A 21,700-nucleotide genomic window follows, 5' to 3' on the forward strand; every position below is an offset into this window, starting at 1 on the left:
CACGGGCACCTGATACAGCAGCCTGACCCACTCAATGAAGCCCGCCCAAATCCAAACCGCCCCAGTACCTCCCACAGATATTCCCATTCCATCCGGTCAATGCCTTCTCTGCGTCCATTGCGATCACTACCTCTGCGTCCCTACCCTCTGGGGGCACCATGATAACATTCAACAGCCTTCTTACGTTGGCCACCAACGCCTGCCCTTAACAAATCCCATCTGGTCCTCCCCAATCATGTCTGGGCGCAGTTCTCAATACTTGAGGACAAGATCTTAGCCAACAATTTGGCATCTACATTTAGTAGGGAGATCGGTCTGTAGGACCCGCATAACTCCGGGTCCTTATCCCGCTTCAGGATCAATGAGATAATGGCCTGTGACATCGTCGGGGGAAGCCCCCCTCTCTCCCTTGCCTCATTAAATGTCCTCATCAGCAGTGACCCCAGTATCCCAGAGAACTTTTTATAAAACTCCACTGGGTACCCATCCGGTCCCGGGGATTTACCCGACTGCATGGCCTTCAGCCCATCTGCTATCTCTTCCAACCCGATCGGGGCCCCCAGCCCTTCTACCAACTCTTCGTCAACCTTCGGGAACCTCAGCCCACCTAAGAATTGTCTCATCCCCTCCAGCCCAGCTGGGGGCTCCGACTCATACAGCCTGCTGTAGAATTCCTCGAATGCCTTATTGACCCCAGTAGAATCTCCCACCTGGTTCCCATTGCTGTTCCTTACTTTCCCAATCTCCCTGGCCGCCTTCCGCTTTCTAAGCTGCTGCGTAAGCATTTTACTGGCCTTCTCCCCATATTCATAGATCGCCCCCCTTTCCTTCCTCAGCTGCTCCACCGCCTTCCCTGTAGTTAACAAGCCAAACTCCACCTGTAGACTCCGTCGTTCCCTTAGAAGCCCTGCCTCTGGGGTCTCCGCATAACTCCTGTCGACGTGTATTATTCCCTTTATCAGTCGGTCCGTCTCTGCTCTGTCTACTTTCTCCCTGTGGGCCCGTATCGAGATCAGCTGCCCTCTAACCACCGCCTTCAGTGCCTCCCAGACCACCGCAGCCGAAACTTCCAGTGCGGGCGCTGACTACTCTCCTTGCTCACCTGTAGGTCAACCCAGTGCGGGCATGATCCGAGATTGCGATTGCTGAGTATTCAGTGTCCACTACCCCCATCAGTAAAACCCTGTTCAGGTAAAATAAGTCAATCCGGGAGTACACTTTTTATGCACGTGCGAGTAGAAGGAAAACTCCTTCACTCTCGGCTGCCCAAATCTCCATGGGTCCACCCCCTCCATAAACCCCTTTAGCTCCTTTGCCATTGCTGGCACCTTGCCTGTCCTTGAGCTAGCCCTGGGTTAATGACTGTGTTGAAGTCCCCCACCCATGACCAGCTTATGCAAATCTAGGTCCGGGATCTTCCCCAACATCCTCCTTATGAACTCCACATCATCCCAATTTGGCGCATACACATTCATGAGTACCGCCGGCAGCCCCTCCAGCTTCCCACTGACCTTCCCACTGACCATTATGTACCGACCCCCCACATCCGCAACTATTCTTTCCGCCTCGAAAGACACTCGCTTATTAATCAGGATCGCGACCGCTCCAGTCTTAGAGTCCAGCCCCAAGTGGAAAACCTGTCCGCCCCATCCCTTCCTTAGTCTGACCTGGTCAGTTACTCTAAGGTGCATCTCCTGCAACATTGCCACATCCGCCTTCAGTCCCCTAAAATGCGCGAACACGCGTGCTCTCTTAACCGGCCCATTTAGCCCTCTTGCATTCCATGTGATCAGCCTGGTTGGGGGGCTTCTCAGCCATCACCTTTCTTGGGCCAGTCTCCATCCCGCAACCCATGCATCCACAGGCCTGCCCCCAGGCAGCCTCCATCCCTGACCTCCTTATTGTCCCACAGCAAAAGTCCCTCCCCGTCAGCAGAACATTCCCCCCACCCCAGTAACAGCACTATACAAACAGCCCCCTTTAATAAGCATAACATCTGCTCACCCCCCACTGCGCTTCTGTGAGCTAACCTACCCAGCTAGCTTGGTGGCCCCCGCCCATGGCACCAGACATTTTCCCACCTATTGTTTCCTACCCCCCCCCCCCCCCCCCCCCCCCCCCCCCCCCCCGCTCGGACACACATATGCAAACGAAAACAATCCCAACCCAATTGCCCAAAAGAAATGCACAGAAAATCAAAAAGAAGATCCAACATCTAAAAGTCACACCTCCATCCCCCATCAGTGCAAATGCAAACTTTAACTCACACAGCTCATCCGCAGGCCCCAAATCGATACAGAAGGCATTACAGATAATGTCCAACAACAAAAACTTTTTAAACATGAACGCTGCAGCAGGGTTCAGTCCAAACATCTCAGTCCGCTACCGGCCCTTTCCTTCTAGCGAAGTCCATCGCTTCCTCGGGCGACTCGAAGTAGAAATGTTGCTCTTCGTGAGGGACCCAAAGACAGGCCGAATACAGCAGTCCAAACTTAACCTTCTTCTTGAAAAGGGTCGGTTTTATCTGATTGAACCCTGCTCTTCTCCCAGCCACGTCCACATTCAGACCCTGGTATATACGCAGGATGCTGTTCTCCCATTTACAGCTCCGTATCTGCCTGGCCCACCGTACGATGCGCTCCTTGTCCAGGGGCGGGGGGGGGGGGGGGGGGGGGCTACCTACATGTGGCTTCCTCGCAAGCGCTCTGTGCACCCTGTCCACCTCCAGGGTTCTGCCAGCGGGACTTGTTCTCTAGATCCCCCACCTTCTCTTGAAGCCTTTTCTGTTGGTCTCTCATCATTCCCACCTCCACCTTCACTACAGTTTGCTGTTCCTCCTGCTCAGTCAGTGCCTTCTCCACTTTCTGGGGTCTTGAGCTTCCAGTCTGAGTTCCAGCTGTGTAATCGGGTCCAAGCATTCCTGTTTCTGCTTGGCGAAGCCCTCCTGTATGAACTGCATCAGCTGGGTCGACTGCTGGGTCGTCGAGCCAGAACTCTGTTCCTCCGCCATGCTTTCTCCCTCTGCAGTCTCAGCCCAAGCCTTCTCCGTTTACCTATTTCTTCCTTTGCGAGCACTCCTGGTCTGCCCTTCCATGCACTGATGTAGGATTCCTCGTCACAGTTGCATCCTTCATCAATTTTCCAAATCCAATCCGACAAAAAATTGGGGAAAAAGGTCCAAAGTTCCGACACGAGCGGGAGCCACAAAATGTGCGACCTACTCCTTCATAACCGCCACCAGAAGTCCGATTGTTTGCATAATTAATAATAATCTTTATTGTCACAAGTAGGCTTACATTAACACTGCAATGAAGTTACTGTGAAAAGCCCCTAGTCGCCACACTCCGGCGCCTGTTCGGGTACACTGAGGGAGAATTCAGAATGTCCAAATTACCTAACAGCACGTCTTTCGGGACTTGTGGGAGGAAATCTGAGCACCCGGAGGAAACCCACGCAGACACAGGGAGAACGTGCAGACTCCACACAGACAGTGACCTAAGCCGGGAATCGAACCTGGGACCCTGGAGCTATGAAGCAACAGTGCTAACCACTGTGCTACCGTGCCGCCCACAGGGTACAATTAAGAGCTATTTAATGGGCCACTGGCATTTTGTCCCTGCGGCCACAGGCTCCATGCTCCATAGAAGGGCCAAGGGCAGGAAAGGCAATCAATCTCTGGGAGGCGTTCGCCCTGTGATCAGCATAGCCTACCTGTCTGGGGGCGCTTTTATTTTGTAGTGTCCAAAGTGCTCTGACCTGCCTCCATGTCCAGTGGCACGGCCTTCCAAGAAGATAGTGGTCAAAGGTTGCTTTTGCCTGGGGGAAGGTATAGAATTGAGTTCCCTGGAGTTCCTATCCGTTGGTAACGGGATCATTGCTTTTCTTTATGTGTTAATGCCTTAGATTTGGGTGTACAGGGCACAGTTCCAATGTTTGCTGGTGACACAAAACTTTGAAGAATTGTGAGGAGGATAGTGAATACACAGAGTGTTGAAATGGGTGGACAAATGGCCGATGAAATTTAATGTAGAGGAGTGTAAAGTGATATGGTTTGGTTCAGAAGAAGGATGAGGGGCAATATAAACTAAAGAGTACAATTCCAAAGTGGGTGCGGGAGTGGAGGAACCTGTGAGTATATCTATAGGTATGTCATTGAAGGTGGCATGACACACTGAGAAAGCGGTTAAAAGGCTTATGTGACCCTGAGATTTATAAATAATAGGCATCGAGTACAATAAGGAGGTCATGGTAAACCTTCAAAACCCCCCCCACTGTTCTGCATTAGCTGGAGTATTATGTCCAATTCTAGGCACCACACTTTAGGAAAGATGCCAATGCATTGGAGAGAAGGCAGAAAACATTTTTGAGAATGGTTCCAGAAATGAGGGTCATCTGTGAGATGAAAAGATTGGAGAATCTTGGACGGTTCTTCTGAGCAAAGAGAAAGTTGAGAGGAGATTTCATTGAGGCTTTTGACAGAGTAAATGAGGAGAAACCGTTCTCATCAATGGAAGGGTTGAGAACCCGAAGAGGCTAATTTAAAAGTTAATAGCAAAATAAACAAGGGCGACATGTGGAACTTATTGACGCAGCAAGTGGTTAGGATCTGGAATGCACTGCTTGAATGTAATGGAGACAGATCCAATCATGGCTTTCAAAAGAGAATTGGACAATTATCTGTTGAGAAGATAATTACAGGGTTATGGGGAAAAGACGGGGGAGTGAAACTAGCAGAGAGCCTGGAGATGATGGCCTGATTCGGTCTCCTTGTGTGCTGTCATCTTTTGGGGAGATGGAAATGTCCCCAAGATAGCTATTCCCTCTTCATTCGTCTGTCACCATAGTTCTTGAAATTAAATGAGCATTTTTTAAAAATCTGGACCAAAATTGCATGCAGTACTGCGCAGATGACTCCCTGAGGATTTATGTAACTTTGGAATTATTCCTCTCCGCGTACCTCAACTTTGTTTGCCTTCCTAAATAACATTGAACACTTTGCCATCTGTTTTAACTCCCCAAGAGTTAGTTTCCTGTTGGGAAACCACTATTTTAAGATTAAATGGGGCAGCACGGTAGCATTGTGGATAACACAATTGTTTCACAGCTCCAGGGTCCCAGGTTCGATTCCGGCTTGGGTCACTGTCTGTGCGGAGTCTGCACATCCTCCCCGTGTGTGCGTGGGTTTCCTCCCGGTGCTCCAGTTTCCTCCCACAGTCCAAAGATGTGCAGGTTAGGTGGATTGGCCATGATAAATTGCCCTTAGTGCCCAAGATTGCCCTTGGTGTTGGGTGGGGTTACTGGGTTATGGGGATAGGGTGTAGGTGTTGACCTTGGGTGGGGTGCTCTTTCCAAGAGCCGGTGCAGACTCGATGGGCCGAATGGCCTCCTTCTGCACTGTAAATTCTATGATATGTACTTACATTAAATAAATCCAACTGAATTGTTCTTCCCCTTATTTTGCCTTGTTACAGTAAATACAGCTTTATAAAGCAACTTGTCTTGCATTGTGACCATCTCATAACTAACAGGTATATTTTAAGCAGACATGTTTCCTCCCACAGTCCAAAGATGTGCGGGTTAGGTGAATTGGCCAATGATAAATTGCCCTTAATGTCCAAATTGCCCTTGGTGTTGGGTGGAGGTGTTGAGTTTGGGTAGGGTGCTCTTTCCAAGAGCCGGTGCAGACTCAAAGGGCCGAATGGCCTCCTTCTGCACTGTAAATTCAATGATAATCTATGTCACCAAAGCACTAGAGCTGTTATATTACATGTTTCTGACTGATAGAATTATAAAGGAATTTGATTTTGGTGTAGTGTTAAAATAGTTGTTATTTTTGTTTTAGCATTGAACTTTGGTAAATATCCTTCAGGGAAGGAACCCTGATGTCTTTACCCAGTCTGCCTTAATAGGCAAGTCCAGTGCCACATCAGCCAGGCAATGATGCTCTGGATTGTCCTAAAAACCTGATTGGTTCACTTATGTCCCTAGTAGGAAGGAAAGCTACTGTTGTTACCTGACTTGACCTATATGTGACTCCAGTTCTACATGGTTGACTCTTAACTGCCGTTTTGAAGTAACCTAGCAATAACTCAGTTGTATCAAAGTGGTTCAAGGAGGTAGCCACCACCACCATGCCAGAACAACTAGAGATGTGTGTTAAAAAATAAATTTAGAGTACCCAATTATTTTTTTCCAATTAAGGGGCAATTTAGCGTGGCCAATCCACCTAACCTGCGCATCTTTGGGTTGTGGGGGCGAAACCCACGCAGACACTGGGAGAATGTGCAAACTCCACACGGACAGTGACCCAGGGCCGGGATTCGAACCCGGGTCCTCAGCGCCATCGTGCTGCCCAGTGCATTTTTTTTAAGGTTCAACTTTGCAACAGGATTTATCAGCAAACAAAATAATAGTCGTGGCAACAGTAAACATGGAGTTTCAAAATTGTTAAAATTGCAATAATTGTGTGGGGCTAATCTGCAGCCTACATAGTTTTAAAATAGATATAACCATAGTCTTCCATTAGTATTTTCTGTTTATACAATTTTTAAAATCTGAAGTGAATATTAAAACTTTATTTAAAGCTTATGATGATTGCTGGCTTTACAGAAAATGCTATAGTCAGTTCTTACCTCTTCCATTTTCTATTTAATTTTGATTTAGAAAACGCGAAATTTGCGAACAGCCCACAACCACTGTTTTAGTAACAGTTATTACAACAGTCAGGAGATCCCTACAGAACTCAGGTCAGGAAGGATATTTGGATAAGAGGCAAGAATGCCTACCCTGTATGTCAATTAAATAAATAATAACAGGACTAGAATAGGTATGTATGATTGCAGGCTGGTTGTGTAAAATGTACAGTACGAGAGAAATTCTTTTTGTTCCCATTTTCTCTCTTTCCACGGCACTGTGAATCTTTCCGTCACAGAGGTTGAGCAAAGGACCTTTGTTCGTTTTTTTTTTTTGTCTCTGTTACTCTTGACCTGGACTACTGGGAGATGAGTGAAAATAGTGATGGTTGATTTGCCCTTTAAGATGCTTGACTAAGGGCAGCACGGTTGTGCAGTGGTTAGCATTGCTGCCTCACGGCACCGAGGACCCAGGTTCAATCCCGGCCCTGGGTAACTGTCTGTGTGGAGTTTGCACATTCTCCCTGTGTTTGTGTAGGTTTCACCCCCACAACCCAAAGATGTGCAGGGCAGGTGAATTGGCCATGCTAAATTGACCCTTAATTGGAAAAAATGAATTGGGTACTCATAAATATTTTTTTTTAAAATGTTTTCTAAAGTTGCTTGTCTCTACTACCAATCGTGGCTCTGTGATTGCACTCTTGCACCAAAAACTTGAAGAGAAAATCTAGGCTGACACTTCCAGTGCAATACTGAGAGACTGCTGCACCGTTGGAGGTCCTCCTTTCGCAGGAGGCATTGAATCAAGACCCCGTCTGCTTTCTCTGGTGAATGTAAAATCCCAAGGCACTGTTTGAAAATCAGGACCGTTCGCCTTGATGTTCTAGCGCCTGTATGCTCCTCTCCACCATCATCACTGTAACAGATTATCTGGCCCTTTCCTCAACGATGTGTGTTTCACAGTTGCAAATTGGTTTCCAGACTTCCTAGATTACAACAATGATTACATTTCAAAAGTATTTAATTGGCTGTAAAACACTGGAAAATCCTGAGCATGAAAGGCGCTATATGAATGCCTGTTTTTCTGACTTTTCCTCCACTCCGTTTCCATTGTTTCCCTCTCATCCTGCCCATGTGCACATGACCTGCTCCCTTTACCCCATTTCATGGCCCCGGTGCTGGTTGACATTGTAAATTACACCCTCTCCTCGAGCACTGTTTCCTCTTCCCTTTCAAAACCAATCGGAATTTGTTTCCCCAAATGCCTCTGTCCTGACAAACTACAGTATTATCTACAATCTCCCTTCGTCTCTGTGAATGTGATTCTGCCTCCTGAATCTGTGCCTGGTTGCTTCACAACTTCCTGCTTGATTCCCTCCCATCCAGGTTTCTGCTGCTCCACAGCACTGGAATGTCATTTAAGGTCATGAGTAGCATTCTCTAATGCTGTACGATCCTCTTCACCCTTGTTGACATCTCCGTGGCCCTCGCTATAACTGCATATTTTCTGTCGTCCAGCTTGCTGGGACTTCCTCCCTTCTCCCGTATCCCGCCTGCCGCCGCCCACACAACTCTTAAATCTGGGATCCTCTGAGGGTCGAGATTTTGGTCTGTTCCTTTTCCTCCTGCACTATGACACAATCATCTGCAGACAGTGTCACCTTTCTACCAGTGCCCATCCTAGGCCCTCCACCAGTCCCAATCCCTCGTGATCAACCGGGTTGGGGGGCTCTTTACCCCCCCCCCCCCTCGTCGACTAGCCATCCCCTTTTTTAGACCAGCTCCTCACCCGGTTCCCACGCACCCGCTTATCCCCCCGACGGCGCCCTCCCGTCCCGACCATCCCATCCTGTAACAGCTCCCCCTTCCCCTTAGCAGCAGCAACCCAGTTAACCCCCCCCCCCCGCCGCTAGATCCCTCTCTAGCTTAGTTGCTCCCCCCATATTGCTTCCGGAAGTCAGTAAACTCTGGCTGACCTCAGCTCCCCCCGTTTACCCTTAGCCTCCCATCATGTGAGGCCCCCTCCTTCTTGCGCCCCCTTTTCCCGCCACAATTTCCATAGCGCGGGAACAAAGCCCACGCTTCCCTCTCGGCCCCGCCCCTGATGGCGCAGCTCCCTCTCTCCTTCCCCCTCCCCTTCCCCACCTTCCTTCCCCCTCCCCTTCCCCACCGGCGCCCACATTTCTTCGTGTGTCCCCCCCTTCGAGGGGAAAGAAAATTTTCCCCTCGAAGGAGTGCTCACTACTTCATTTCAAACACTCTTTCTCCAATCTAGTCCAACTTCTCCTCTTCAATAAATGTCCACGCCTCTTCTGCCGTCTCGAAGTAGTGGTGTTTACCCTGGTGTCTAACCCACAGTCTTGCCGGCTGCAACATTCCGAACTTCACTTTCCTCTTGTGGAGCACCGCCTTGGCCCGATTGAAACTCGCCCTCCTTCTCGCCACCTCCGCACTCCAATCCTGATACATGCTGATCACCGCGTTCTCTCACCTGCTGCTCCGTGTCTTTTTCGCCCATCTCAGGACCATCTCCCTGTCCTTGTAGCAGTGGAACCTCACCACTATTGCTCGAGGTATTTCTCCTGCCTTTGGTCTTCTCACGAGGACTCGATACGCTCCCTCCACTTCCAGGGGGCCCGTCGGGGCCTCAGCTCCCATTAAGGTATGGAGCATCGTGCTCACATACGCCCCAACGTGGGCAGCACGGTAGCATAGCGGTTAGCGCAATTGCTTCACAGCTCCAGGGTCCCAGGTTCGATTCCCGGCTGGGTCACTGTCTGTGCGGAGTCTGCACGTTCTCCCCGTGTGTGCGTGGGTTTCCTCCGGGTGCTCCGGTTTCCTCCCACAGTCCAAAGATGTGCAGGTTAGGTGGATTGGCCATGTTAAATTGCCCTTAGTGTCCAAAATTGCCCTTAGTGTTGGTTGAGTGGGGTTACTGGTTTACTGGGTTATGGGGATAGGGTGGTGTGGGCTTGGGTAGGGTGCTCTTTCCAAGAGCCGGTGCAGACTCAATGGGCCGAATGGCCTCCTTCTGCACTGTAAATTCTATGAATTTCTATGAACATCCGCTCCCTCTGCCCCTTCGGGAAGACCCAAGATTCTTGAGTTCTTCCTCCTCGAGCTATTTTCCAGGGCTTCCAGTCTCTCCATACACCTCTTATGCATTGCCTCGTGCGTCTCCGTCTTCACCACCAAGCCCTGTATCTCGTCCTCATTTTCGGCAGCTTTTGCCTTCACTCCACGGAGCTCCATCTCTTGGGTCTTCTGCGCCTCCTTTAACCCCTCAATCGCCTGCAGCATCGGCGCCAGAACCTTCTTCTTGAGCTCCTCCACACATCGCCGGAGGAACTCCTGCTGTTCCAGGCCCCATACCAACTGGCCTCCCTCCGCCGCCACCTTGCTTCTCACTTCCCTTCTTTGCCGCTGCTCCAGAGGATCCTCCGCAATCTGGCCACTATTATCTCTTCTGTCCATTCACATCCGGGGGGACTCCCTTCTATGTCGCCTCACAGTGGGTTTAGCCTTCGAAAATTGCCGTTGGGGCTCCCGATAAGAGCACAAAAGTCCATTAAAACGGGAGGTGCCAAAACGTGCGACTTAGCTGGTCATCGCCGCACCCGGAAGTCCACTTCCTCTTATCTTGACTCCATCCTCACTCCTCTGGTCCATTACCTCCCCACCTACTTCCGGGATTCCTCTGATGCCCTGCACGGTAGCATTGTGGAAAGCACAATTGCTTCACAGCTCCAGGGTCCCAGGTTCGATTCCGGCTTGGGTCACTGTCTGTGCGGAGTCTGCACATCTTCCCCGTGTGTGCGTGGGTTTTCTCCGGGTGCTCCAGTTTCCTCCCACAGTCCAAAGATGTGCAGGTTAGGTGGATTGGCCATGATAAATTGCCCTTCGTGTCCAAAATTGCTCTAAGTGTTGGGTGGGGTTGCTGGGTTATGGGGATAGGGTGGAGGTGTTGACCTTGGGTAGGGTGCTCTTTCCAAGAGCCGGTGCAGACTCGATGGGCCGAATGGCCTCCTTCTGCACTGTAAATTCTATGTTAATCTATGATATTGACAGCTTCCAGTCCGCGGGCCCTAACCGCATTCTGTTCACCATGGATGTGCAATCTCTCTACACCTCCATCCCACACCAGGATGGCCTGAGAGCTCTTTGCTTCTTTCTCGAAAAGAGACCCGGACAATTCCCATCCACCATCACTCTCCTCCGCCTGGCTGATCTTGTTCTATCTCTCAACAACTTCTCCTTTAACTCATCCCATTTTCTCCAAATCAAAGGTGTGGCAATGGGTATCCGCATGGGTCCTAGCTACGCTTGTCTTTTTATGGCGTATGTGGAACATTCCTTGTTCCAGGCCCACGTGGGTCCCCTTCCACAACTCCTTTACTGATACTACATCGATGACTATTTTGGTGCCGCTTCATGATCTCACCCGGACCTGGAAAAATTCATCAACTTCGCTTCCAGTTTCCACCCCTCCATCACTCACCTGGTCCATCTCAGACACTTCCCTTCCCTTCCTCGATCTTTCTGTCTCCGTTTCCGGCAATCGACTTATCGACTAATATCCACTGCACGCCCACTGACTCCCACAGCTATCTGGACTACAGCTCTACGTAGAATTTTGTTTTCTATGCAAAATGTGCTCCGTAAATGTAGGGCGTTTGTTTGAGTGTTGTTCCTTTTGTACCAATTAGAGAGTATATAATTCCTCATTAGCTTGGATCGTGAACATATGTGCAGAACTGGAGCTGTTCATTTAAATTCCAGAGTCTTTCTTAATTTTTATTTTTGGAAAAATATAACCTTATGTTTTGTACAAAATACTGTTGAGTCCAGTACTGTGGGAACATGAAAATACAAATCAGTACATTAGCTCAGTCATTCATCGAGTTTCAGTATCAAAACCAAATCTGCCGAGGTTAGTCCTTTTAAAATCCATATCCCTTTGCTTCCTGCTGAAATTGAAACTGTGCAGTTCCCCTTGGAATATTTCCAATAGGTGACAATTGTTCTCCTGATCTGGTTGTGTTGGTATGGAGAGATTTCCTGCCCAAATCTTGCAAACAACGCAAAGTAATAACCATTTGTTTATTGCAGGACTTATAAATGCTTCTCATGGCGCCATAAGTATTTGTCAATTATTGAAGCACCAGAACAATGGTCCCAGATCTGGTTTATATCTGAATATTTGCAGTTTAACAATGGTGTGTTGATGCAGTACTAAACAATGTCCAGTTTGTTCAGGTTAACTTTTATTGCCCAGCTGAGAAACAAAAGGCCAACATAAATTTTTTTTTAGCGTTTGCTATTGAAAAGATGCCAACTGTCTTCTGTAGAATCGGATCAGAACAATCAGGTCAAATGTGCTTTTGGTACCAAAAACCTTTTGTCATCTGGTTTAATTACAAGACAGTGGATAAGTCCTGTATTTGAAACAAAACCTTCCTAGTTTATTTTCCTGCGTGTGTATCAGCCTGGAGGGCAAGATCTGGATCGTGAAGTGATAATTACAAGCAGGGTCTACTGTATGATTTTTATTTTTCCATTTGGCTAAAGGGAAGCAGCTTAGTTAAGTACAGTGTTCGATATAGCAGCCTGGTGGATTGGTGAACTTACCCAAATGAATAAAGTTACTTTTTAAAATTACTCCTCTTTGTATCAAAATGCTGTGAGGGATATTAGTGCATGAGGAATGGAACAACCTTTATTTTGGTACCAAGTGTCAACATCCAGTTCAAAATGAGAGATACGGCAATTAGATGCACTTTTCTCCAACAGCATGCCTCTGTTCCAATTTCAGAAGACCATTACCACCTCCTGCATTGTTGCAATGTTTTCCCGTACCTGCCGTTCTGCGACTTTGTGGGGTGAAATGTTCAATTTGCTATCAAGATTTTGTGCCCAGTGGAGCTGTACTGAAGCTGCCCAGACTCATTTCATGGAGGATGTTTTGGCAGCCCGTCGCTGGAAGAGGCTGCAATCGGTACTGGATTTAAGCCAAGATTCCAGAGATCAATGTCTCACTCAATTTGGAGCTCTGGATCTGATGTTTAAATCCAACCCAAACTGATGTGAGGAAAATTACTTTTCAGCGATGGGCTGCCCTGGTGTTTGAAGTGTCAACATTCAAATCTATAATCCGATTCTCCATTGTTCACGTTAGTGGGAAATGACGCCCAGACGCGTTCACAGATTAGCCAGTTATGTGTCTGTTGCTCAGGGCAGTGATGAAATAGTTGTGTTACAGTCAGTGATGTGAATCAAGCACTGCTTGCTGCATGAATATGCCTGCAATAATGTAACAGTAATGTAACGTACCAGCCTCCCCGAACAGGCGCCGGAATGTGGCTACTAGGGGCTTTTCACAGTAACTTCATTGAAGCCTACTTGTGACAATAAGCGATTTTCATTTCAACTTATTCAGGCTTCAGATAGTTTTCCCACAACATGCTGGTATATTCTTTGATGAGAGTTCATAATCTGCTGCAGGTGCACTTCCCCTCGGCTATTTGTACAGTATCATTGGTGGCAGTCGTGGAGTACGTCATAGCCATGGCTGAAGCAGGATTTGTGGTCCTGTGGTGAAGGGGGGGAAATGACAGTTGACGGCTTCAAATTCCTAGGTGTGCACATCACCAACAATCTTGTTCTGGCCCACCCACTATGACCAAGAAAGCACAACAGCACCTATATTTCCTCAGGAAACTAAAGAAATTTGGCATGTACACTTTCACTCTTACCAACATTTACAGGTGCACCATAGAAAGCATCCTATCTGGCTGCATCACAGCCTCGTATGGCAACTGCTCGATCCAAGACCGTAAGAAACTAGAGAGAGTTGTGAACACTGCCCAGTCCATCACACAAACCTGCCTCCCAGCCATTTACTCCATCTACACGTCCCGCTGCCTTGGGAAAGCATACAGCATAATCCCTCCCACTCGGCTTTCTCACTCTTCCAACTTCTTCCATCGGCCAGGAGGTACAAAAGTCTGAGAACACACACCAACAGATTCAAAAACAGCTTTGTGGGCAGCACGGTGGCACAGTGGTTAGCATTGATGCCTACGGCGCGGAAGACCCGGGTTCGAATCCCGGCCCTGGGTCACTGTCCGCGTGGAGTTTGCACGTTCTCCCCGTGTTTGCGTGGGTTTCACCCCCACAAAGATGTGCAGGATAGGTGAATTGGTCACGCTAAATTGCCCATTAATTGGAAAAAATAATTAGGTACTCCAAATTTATTTTAAAAAAGACAAAAACAGCTTCTTCCCCGCTGTTACCAAACTCCTAAGCGACCCTCTTATGGACTGATCTACACTCCTGTATGCTTCACCCGATGCCTGTGTATATTTACATTGTGTACTTTGTGTTTCCCTATTACGTATTTTCTTTCATGTACTAAATGATCTGTTTGAGCTGCACTCAGAAAAATACTTTTCACTGTACCTCGGTACACGTGACAATAAACAAATCCATTCCATGTGCATAAAGCTAAGCACAAGATTTTATAATCAGAGTCCCATTTATTTCATTAAAAATGTGATTATGCCTGTTAAAATCAGTGCCCTGTGAAGGACACTAATCCACTCTAATTATTGATAGGCATACAGTACCTGCCAGCCTATGGAAGGAAGCTCAGGGAAAGGACCAGACATGGTATGAAGGAACCTTGGCATCAGACCACCCTATCATTCTTTACTTCCACGGCAATGCAGGGACCAGGTAAGGAGCAGGGTGGTATTTTTAAACTATGAATGCTCACCTCTTTTTTTTTTTTTTTTTTTTTGAGTTTTGCCCTTGAACAGGATCTCCAGTTTCTACACTTAATTTCACAACCAGAGGAAGAAAGGAATGAGCAGGGTTACTGATTGACTGGGTCATGCAAGAAAGGGATAAAAATGGCCACTTTCTCGGAGGCTAATATATCAACATCAACGTTTATTTACATAATGCCTTTAACATAGAAAAACTCTATGTCTTGCAGGATTTTAATTATACAATTTGATATTGAGCTATTTGGGGGTAATAGGACTAGTGACCAAAGCCTTGGTCAAGGAGGTGGCTTAAAGGAGAAGAGGGATTTGGGGGAGGTTAAGTGAGGGAATATCCAGAGCAAGCCCTAGACAGCTGAGGGCATGGCTGCCAATGGGTAGAGTGAAGATAACTGGGCATTGGGCAGCACGGTGGCGCAGTTGGTTAGCACTGCGTCCTCACAGCGCCGAGGTCGCAGGTTCGATCCCAGCTCTGGGTCACTGTCCGTGTGTAGTTTGCACATTCTCCCCGTGTTTGCGTGGATTTCGCCCCCACAACCCAAAAATGTGCAAGCTAGGTGGATTGGCCACGCTAAATTGCCCCTTAATTGGAAAACATGAATTGGGTGCTCTAAATTTAAAAAAAAAAAAGAAGATAACTGGGCATGTGCAGGAGGCCAAAATTGGAAAAGCACTGCGATCTCTGAGGGTTGCAAGGCTGGAAGAAGTTACATAGATACAGAAGTGTGGTGCTGAGGAGAGAATTGAATGCAAGAATGAGAATTTTTTTAATTGCACTGATATTTCAGAAGACTTTCATCGAATACAACATCGCAAACATGGTTTTAAAATCTCCATATTCAGTAGTGTATTTTTCCAATATTTCCATAATTTTTCCAATTATGAGGCAATTTAGCATGGCTTGTGGGGGTGAGACCCATGCAGACACGGGGAGAAGTGCAAACTCGACACGGATAGTGACCTGGGGCTGGAACCGAACCCAGGTGCTTGGCAGCGTGAGGCAGCAATGCTTTTTTAAAAAAAATGTATTTTATTACAAACATGTATCGAAACAGGTTACAGCGAACAAACACCCTGGGAAACATGCTTCCCTACAATCAATGATACAGTCTGTACAGATTTTTCCACTTTTTCACCCCCCCCCCCCTTTCCCCCGCGACGAACAGCCCCATAAACACGGTCACAAGCATCCCCCACCTTTCCTCAAACGCCCCTGAAGAGCCTCTTAACTCGTACTTTATATTCTCTAATCACAGGAAGTCGTACAGGTCACCCAACCAAGCCACTACCCCCGGTGGCAATGCCGACCGTCGCTTCAGCAAAATTCGCCACCGTGCAATCAGAGAGGTGAAGGCCACGACATCGGCCTTCCTCCTCTCCATGAGCTCCGGCTTCTCTGAGACCCCAAATATCGCCACCAAGAGTCCAAATCCACCTCCTCCTCCACTATCTGTCTAAGACTGCGCCCAGAATCTTCCCAATTTTTCGCAACCCCAAAACATGTGTGCGTGATTCGCTGGCCCCCGCCCACACCTCTCACACTCATCTGCTACCCCTGAAAGAACCCACTTATTCTCGCCTGAGTCATATGACCCTGTGCACCACCTTAAATTGTATCAGATTCATCCTTGCACATGAGGAGGTCCCGTTTACCCTACGCAGTGCCTCACTCCATGCTCCCTTCCCGACTCCGCCTCCCATTTCTCTTTGATCTTCACGATCCGCTCGCCTCCCTGCTCCCCCAGCCACTTGTATATATCCGCAATTCTTCCATCCCCTTCCACATCCGGGAGCAGCAGTCGCTCCAGCAGGGTGTATCCCGGCAACCTAGGGAACCCTCTCCAGACCTTTCGCGCAAAATCCCTAAACTGCAGATACATGAACTCACCCCCCCTCAGCAGCTCCGGCAGCAGTGCTAACCACTTCACCACTGTGCCGCTCTATTTTGGTATTTTTAAAGAGTCAAATATTGTGGGCAGCACGGTAGCAGAAGTGGCTAGCACTGTGGCATCACAGCGCCAGGGTCCCAGGTTCGATTCCCCGCTGCGTCACTGTCTGTGCGGAGTCTGCACGTTCTCCCCGTGTCCACGTGGGTTTCCTCCAGGTGCTCCAGTTTCCTCCCACGGTCCAAAGCAGGTTAGGTGGATTGGCCATGCTAAATTACCCTTTGTGTCCAAAAGGTTAGGAGGGGTTATTGGGTTATGGGGATAGGGTGGAAGTGAGGGCTTAAGTGGGTCGGCGCAGACTCGATGGGCTGAATGGCCTCCTTCTGCACTCTATGTTCTATTATGAACAACCACTTATGAACAACCACTGGGACAGATTCCTGATTGTTAGTTATAGCTAAATCATAAATGTGGGTGTACATATTGCTCATAATTGCAATACAAATAACAAATGGGAATGCCTAAGCTTCTACATACACAGATTTTGGGGGTCATTTTCAGCCCTTTCCATCCGTGAGAAAGTTGCCGTTGCCTCAAAATCCGGAGAGAAGCGAAAAAAACAATATGATTTAATTTTGGAATATTCCCCCTCCCCCCTCTTCTCCCCCTCCCCCCTCTTCTCCCCCCTCCCCCTCCTCTCCCTCTCCCCCTCCCCCTCCCTCCCCTTCCCCTCCCCCCTCCTCTCCTCCTCTCCCCCTCTCCCCTCCTCCCCCTCTTCCCCCCCCCCCCCCCCCCTCCCCCTTGTTCACGGAGTCATTTAGTCACAATAGCGAAGTTTCTCACTCCATTTAGCATCTTTATTTCTTCTAGTTCTAACCGTCACTGGATTGAGTGATGGTTTTCTCACTTGTCGCTTCTTGACCCTTAGTAATAAAAATACATCCTGATTTGTCCGTGCAAACAAGTAGTTCTGTTAATCTAAATTGGATAATCACCTTGGGGCATTGTTACATTTAAAAGCTTCATGCCGTGCAACCCAACGTGCAATCTGCAGTTTTTTTCCGAGGCTTTTCATTAGTTGTCGCCACTAAATCCTACACCATAAATCTGTGGCGTGTATTTAAAAGAAAAAAAGTTTACAGTCTCCTTTGGTTTGGTGATGAAGATTTGTAGTGTGCATGCCTTTTGCAAAGTCGCTGGTACTTTACAGACTGAATCAATCACCAGGCTATTTCAGTTGAATTACACCCACTTCTGGTTGCTTCCAGTTTTCAAAGTTTGAACACCTGGTTGCATAGATTTTTCTGGGTGCTTGAATCATGTGAAGAACCTCGGCCCTCTTTCAACATCACTTGATTTCTCAAGTCTGCTTAAATAATTCATCTGCTGAGACACTAAACTGGCTCGGCAAATTTTGAAGACTGTCTTTAGGCGGGGAGATCTTGGGTTCATTTTCTTCACAGAACGACAGATCCAACTCCTGACCAGATAAGTATTAGCAGGGAACACAACACGACAATGGCCCAAACAGTATATCCACACTTGATCAGCTACAGCCTGCATTGGTTTTCTGCCTCGGGGCAAAAATGTCATTCTCTTCATGATCTAATCAACCCTCCTGTAGCATTAATCACAAATCTACCAGGACTTCATGGTCAAAGACTTGTACTGACCAATGCTGATTCGCAACTAGTGAGTGTTTCAGGTGATTTCTTTAAAAAATGCATCGCTGGCTAGGTCAGCATTTATTACCCATTCCTAATTGCCCATGAGAAGGTGGTGGTGAGCTGCCTTGAACCACTGCAGGCTCTGTGGTGTAGGCTCACCCACGGTGCTGTTAGGGAGGAGTTCCAGGATTTTGACCCAGTGACAGTGAAGGACCCGTGATATATTTCAAAGTCAGGATGATACCTTCATCTGGATCGATTGTCTGAGGTTCAATGCTGGTTTGCAGATCATCACGTGCCTCCTATGGAGGGACGATCTGTCAATTTGAGGAGAATGCCAGTCAAAGCAAGCTGTCCATTGCTGATGGCCTGTTTATTAGAAGGATTCCCCAAATTACACCTCCACTAAAAATGCAAAGGCAACCAATGGTCCAAAGTGTCATTTACTTTCTATTTAACTGTGCCTTTTTCAAGTTCAGTGTCACATTACCAATTTGCACATCCAATGTTTCAATGTCAATTAATTACCCAATACACTATCAGATATGTCACATACTTTTCTAGTGTCATGTTTATGATTGTCGGTCGTCTGCATTTATAACTAGTCGTAGATTGTCTTTTTCATTTAATTTTTGGTTTAAAAGTCTGTTATTATATTTCAAGATGGTTTGAAATAAAAGGTATTTTTAAAAAAAACTCTCCGTGATTTGAATGATGAACTTACTGTCTGGAATTGAGGTCTGCATGAATCATCCTCTACCTCTGTGACAAAGGCAACTGTTTTTTTTAAAGGGGTGACTTAAGTTTTTCCATACAATTGAATCTCTGGGTAAAGGTACAAAAGATGTATTTTAAATATTTTTAAAGTCTGTTTTTCTGTAGGATTGCACCATTTGTTAGTCATCGTTCATTTAGTAAGATGGTATTGGAAGTTTTTAAGTTTTATCCCCCTGATTAATATTTAATCTGGTAGAACATATTATAATGATGATGACTTTTATATAGTAACTTTATTGGTAATGATAGTCATGATGCCTTTTTTTGTGTTTTAACAATCTAAAGGTGGCTAATTTCAATTTCAATTTTAATTGCAATTGAAAATGACAAACCAGTAAAATAAATAGAATGAAATCCAAAAATGTTTTTATTTGAACTTTGTCCTAATTTGCCTCTTTTTATTTGTCTGCAGAGGTGGGGATCACAGGGTCCAGCTATATAAGGTAGGAGATATTTAAATCCAAATTGTTGTGAGGGTGGAGGGATATTATGAGTGTGGTATCCATGGTAACCCCCAATTTAAGATAAAAACACCAGAAAGGATCACTGTTTTTTTTTAGAAATATTTTTATTCAAATTTTTACATATTTTCAACAAACCCCCTCCCCCCACCTTACAGAAAAAAGAAAAACAAAGAACACATAAATAAACATCTTACAATCACATCACGGATTCCCCCAATATACAAACCCCCCATTTAAGCAATAATAAACACAGTAGAAAACACAAAGTACCCCTCCCCCCCCCTCTGGGTTGCTGCTGTTGCTGACGCCTTCAGCGCCTCCCAGACCACCCCCACCTGCACCTCCCCATTATCGTTAGCCTCTAGATAGCTTTCAATGCACCCTCAGATCCGCCCGCTCACCACCTCATCCGCCAACAAGCCCACATCCAGGCGCCACTGCGGGCGCTGGTCCCTCTCCTCCCCTAGCTCCAGCTCCACCCAATGCGGGGCATAGTCTGAGATGGCTATGGCCAAATACTCCATGTCCTCAACCCTCGGGATTAGTGCTCTGCTCATAACGAAGAAGTCTATCCGGGAGTAGGCTTCTGGACGTGGGGGAAAAAAAAGAAAATTCCCTGGCCCCCGGCCTGACAAACCTCCATGGGTCCACTCCTCCCATCTGGTCCATAAACCCCCTCAGCACCTTGGCCGCCGCTGGCCTCTTACCCATCCTGGACCTGGAGCAGTCCAATGATGGATCCAGTACCGTGTTGAAGTCTCCCCCCCCCCCCCCCCCCCCCCATTATCAAGCTCCCTGCCTCCAGGTCCGGAATCCAGCCCCACATGCGCCGCATAAATCCGGCATTGTCCCAATTCGGGGCATATACATTCACTAATACCACTCGCAGCCCCTGCAGCTTACCACTCACCATCACATACCTACCTCCATTGTCTGCCACGATGTTCAGCGCCTCAAACGACACCCGCTTCCCCACCAAAATCGCCACCCCTCGATTCTTTGCGTCCAACCCTGAGTGGAAAACCTGCCCTACCAACCCCTTTCTCAGCCTAACCTGATCTGCCACCCTCAATGCGTCTCCTGGAGCATAACCACATTTGCCTTCAGTCCGTTCATGTGCGCGAACACACGGGCCCCCTTGACCGGTCCGTTCAGTCCTCTCACATTCCAAGTTATCAGCCGGATCAGGGGGCTTCCCGCCCCCCTGCCGATTAGCCATCCCCTTTTCTAGGCCAGCCACGTGCCCGCGCCTCCCGCACTCTCCATTTCCCCCAGCGGCAGACCCCAGTCCCGACTCTCTCTCCGAGCTCCAGCTCCCCTTTGGCAATGCAGCAGCAACCCAGTTCCTCCCACCTCCCCCAGCTAGGTCCCCCCCTAGCTGCGTTGCTCCCCCAATAGCACTCCTGTAAGTCAGCTGACTCCCGCCACTCCATCGACCCCCCCCAAGTGTGGTAGTCTCTCTCTCTCCTCCTCCCCCCCCCGCTCCAGTCCATCAGCGGGCGCTCCTCTCCAACACCGCCCCCTTCCTTCCCTAGTGCGGGGAAAAGCCCATGCTTCCATCAAACCGGCCCCGCCCTCTCTGGCGCAGCTCCCTTTTGCAGCCTAATCCCAGTTCCCCCACCTCGGGCCTCCCATCTCCCCTCCCCGCAACAGGACCCCGTCCATCCATCCACTGACGCCCACACTCTCTCAAATACCCCCACTTCGAACCATTTCACCCTACCCCACCCAGGACCCAAGGAAACAATACAGAACAGAACATTCCCCAACATCCCCCAAAGCACAGTAACCACAGAAGCCCCCCGCGACCTCCCCTCACAACCGACCCTCAGTCTGTGTCCAACTTTTCGGCCTGAATAAAGGTCCACGCCTCCTCCGGCGTCTCGAAGTAATAGTGCCGGTCCTTAAACGTGACCCACAGTCGCGCCGGCTGCAGCATCCCAAATTTCACCCCCTTCCGATGCAGAACCGCCTTAGCCCGATTGTACCCGGCCCTCTTCTTGGCCACCTCCAGTCCTGGTATATACGGACCTCTGCATTCTCCCACCTGCTGCTCCGCTCCTTTTTTGCCCATCTTAGGACACACTCCCTGACAACCAAATGGTGGAACCGCACCAATACCGCCCGCGGCGGCTCATTAGACTTGGGCCTCCTCGCCAGGACTCGGTGGGCCCCATCCAGCTCCAGGGGCCTCAGGAAGGCACCTGCGCCCATCAACGTGTTCAGCATCGTGACCACATATGCTCCAGCATCCGACCCCTCCACTCCCTCCGGGAGACCCAGAATCCACAGGTTCTTCCTCCTCGACCGATTCTCCATGTCCTCGAACTTTTCCTGCCATTTCTTATGCTGCGCCTCCACCTTCACTGCTAGGCCCAATATCTCGTCCTCATTCTCCGAGGCCTTCTGCCGCACCTCCCGGATCGGCACCCCTTGGGCCTTCTGGGTCTCGACCAGCTTGTCGATCGAAGCCTTCATCGGCTCCAGCAG

At 48.3% G+C, this 21,700-nt stretch overlaps 1 protein-coding gene across 1 annotated transcript in view; it reads left to right on the forward strand.

The window, feature by feature from the left end:
• Nucleotides 1–21,700, forward strand: part of abhd12 (abhydrolase domain containing 12, lysophospholipase) — a 168,221-nt gene that overhangs the window by 32,336 nt on the left and 114,185 nt on the right. The window contains exons 4-5 of the mRNA XM_072504536.1: nt 14,247–14,366; nt 19,159–19,189. Coding sequence (XP_072360637.1) covers nt 14,247–14,366; nt 19,159–19,189 — 151 coding nt within the window. The remainder of the gene's footprint in view (nt 1–14,246; nt 14,367–19,158; nt 19,190–21,700) is intronic.

This window comes from Scyliorhinus torazame, chromosome 1 (assembly GCF_047496885.1).
Source record: "Scyliorhinus torazame isolate Kashiwa2021f chromosome 1, sScyTor2.1, whole genome shotgun sequence".
In the NCBI taxonomy this organism is placed as follows: Eukaryota; Metazoa; Chordata; class Chondrichthyes; order Carcharhiniformes; family Scyliorhinidae; genus Scyliorhinus; species Scyliorhinus torazame.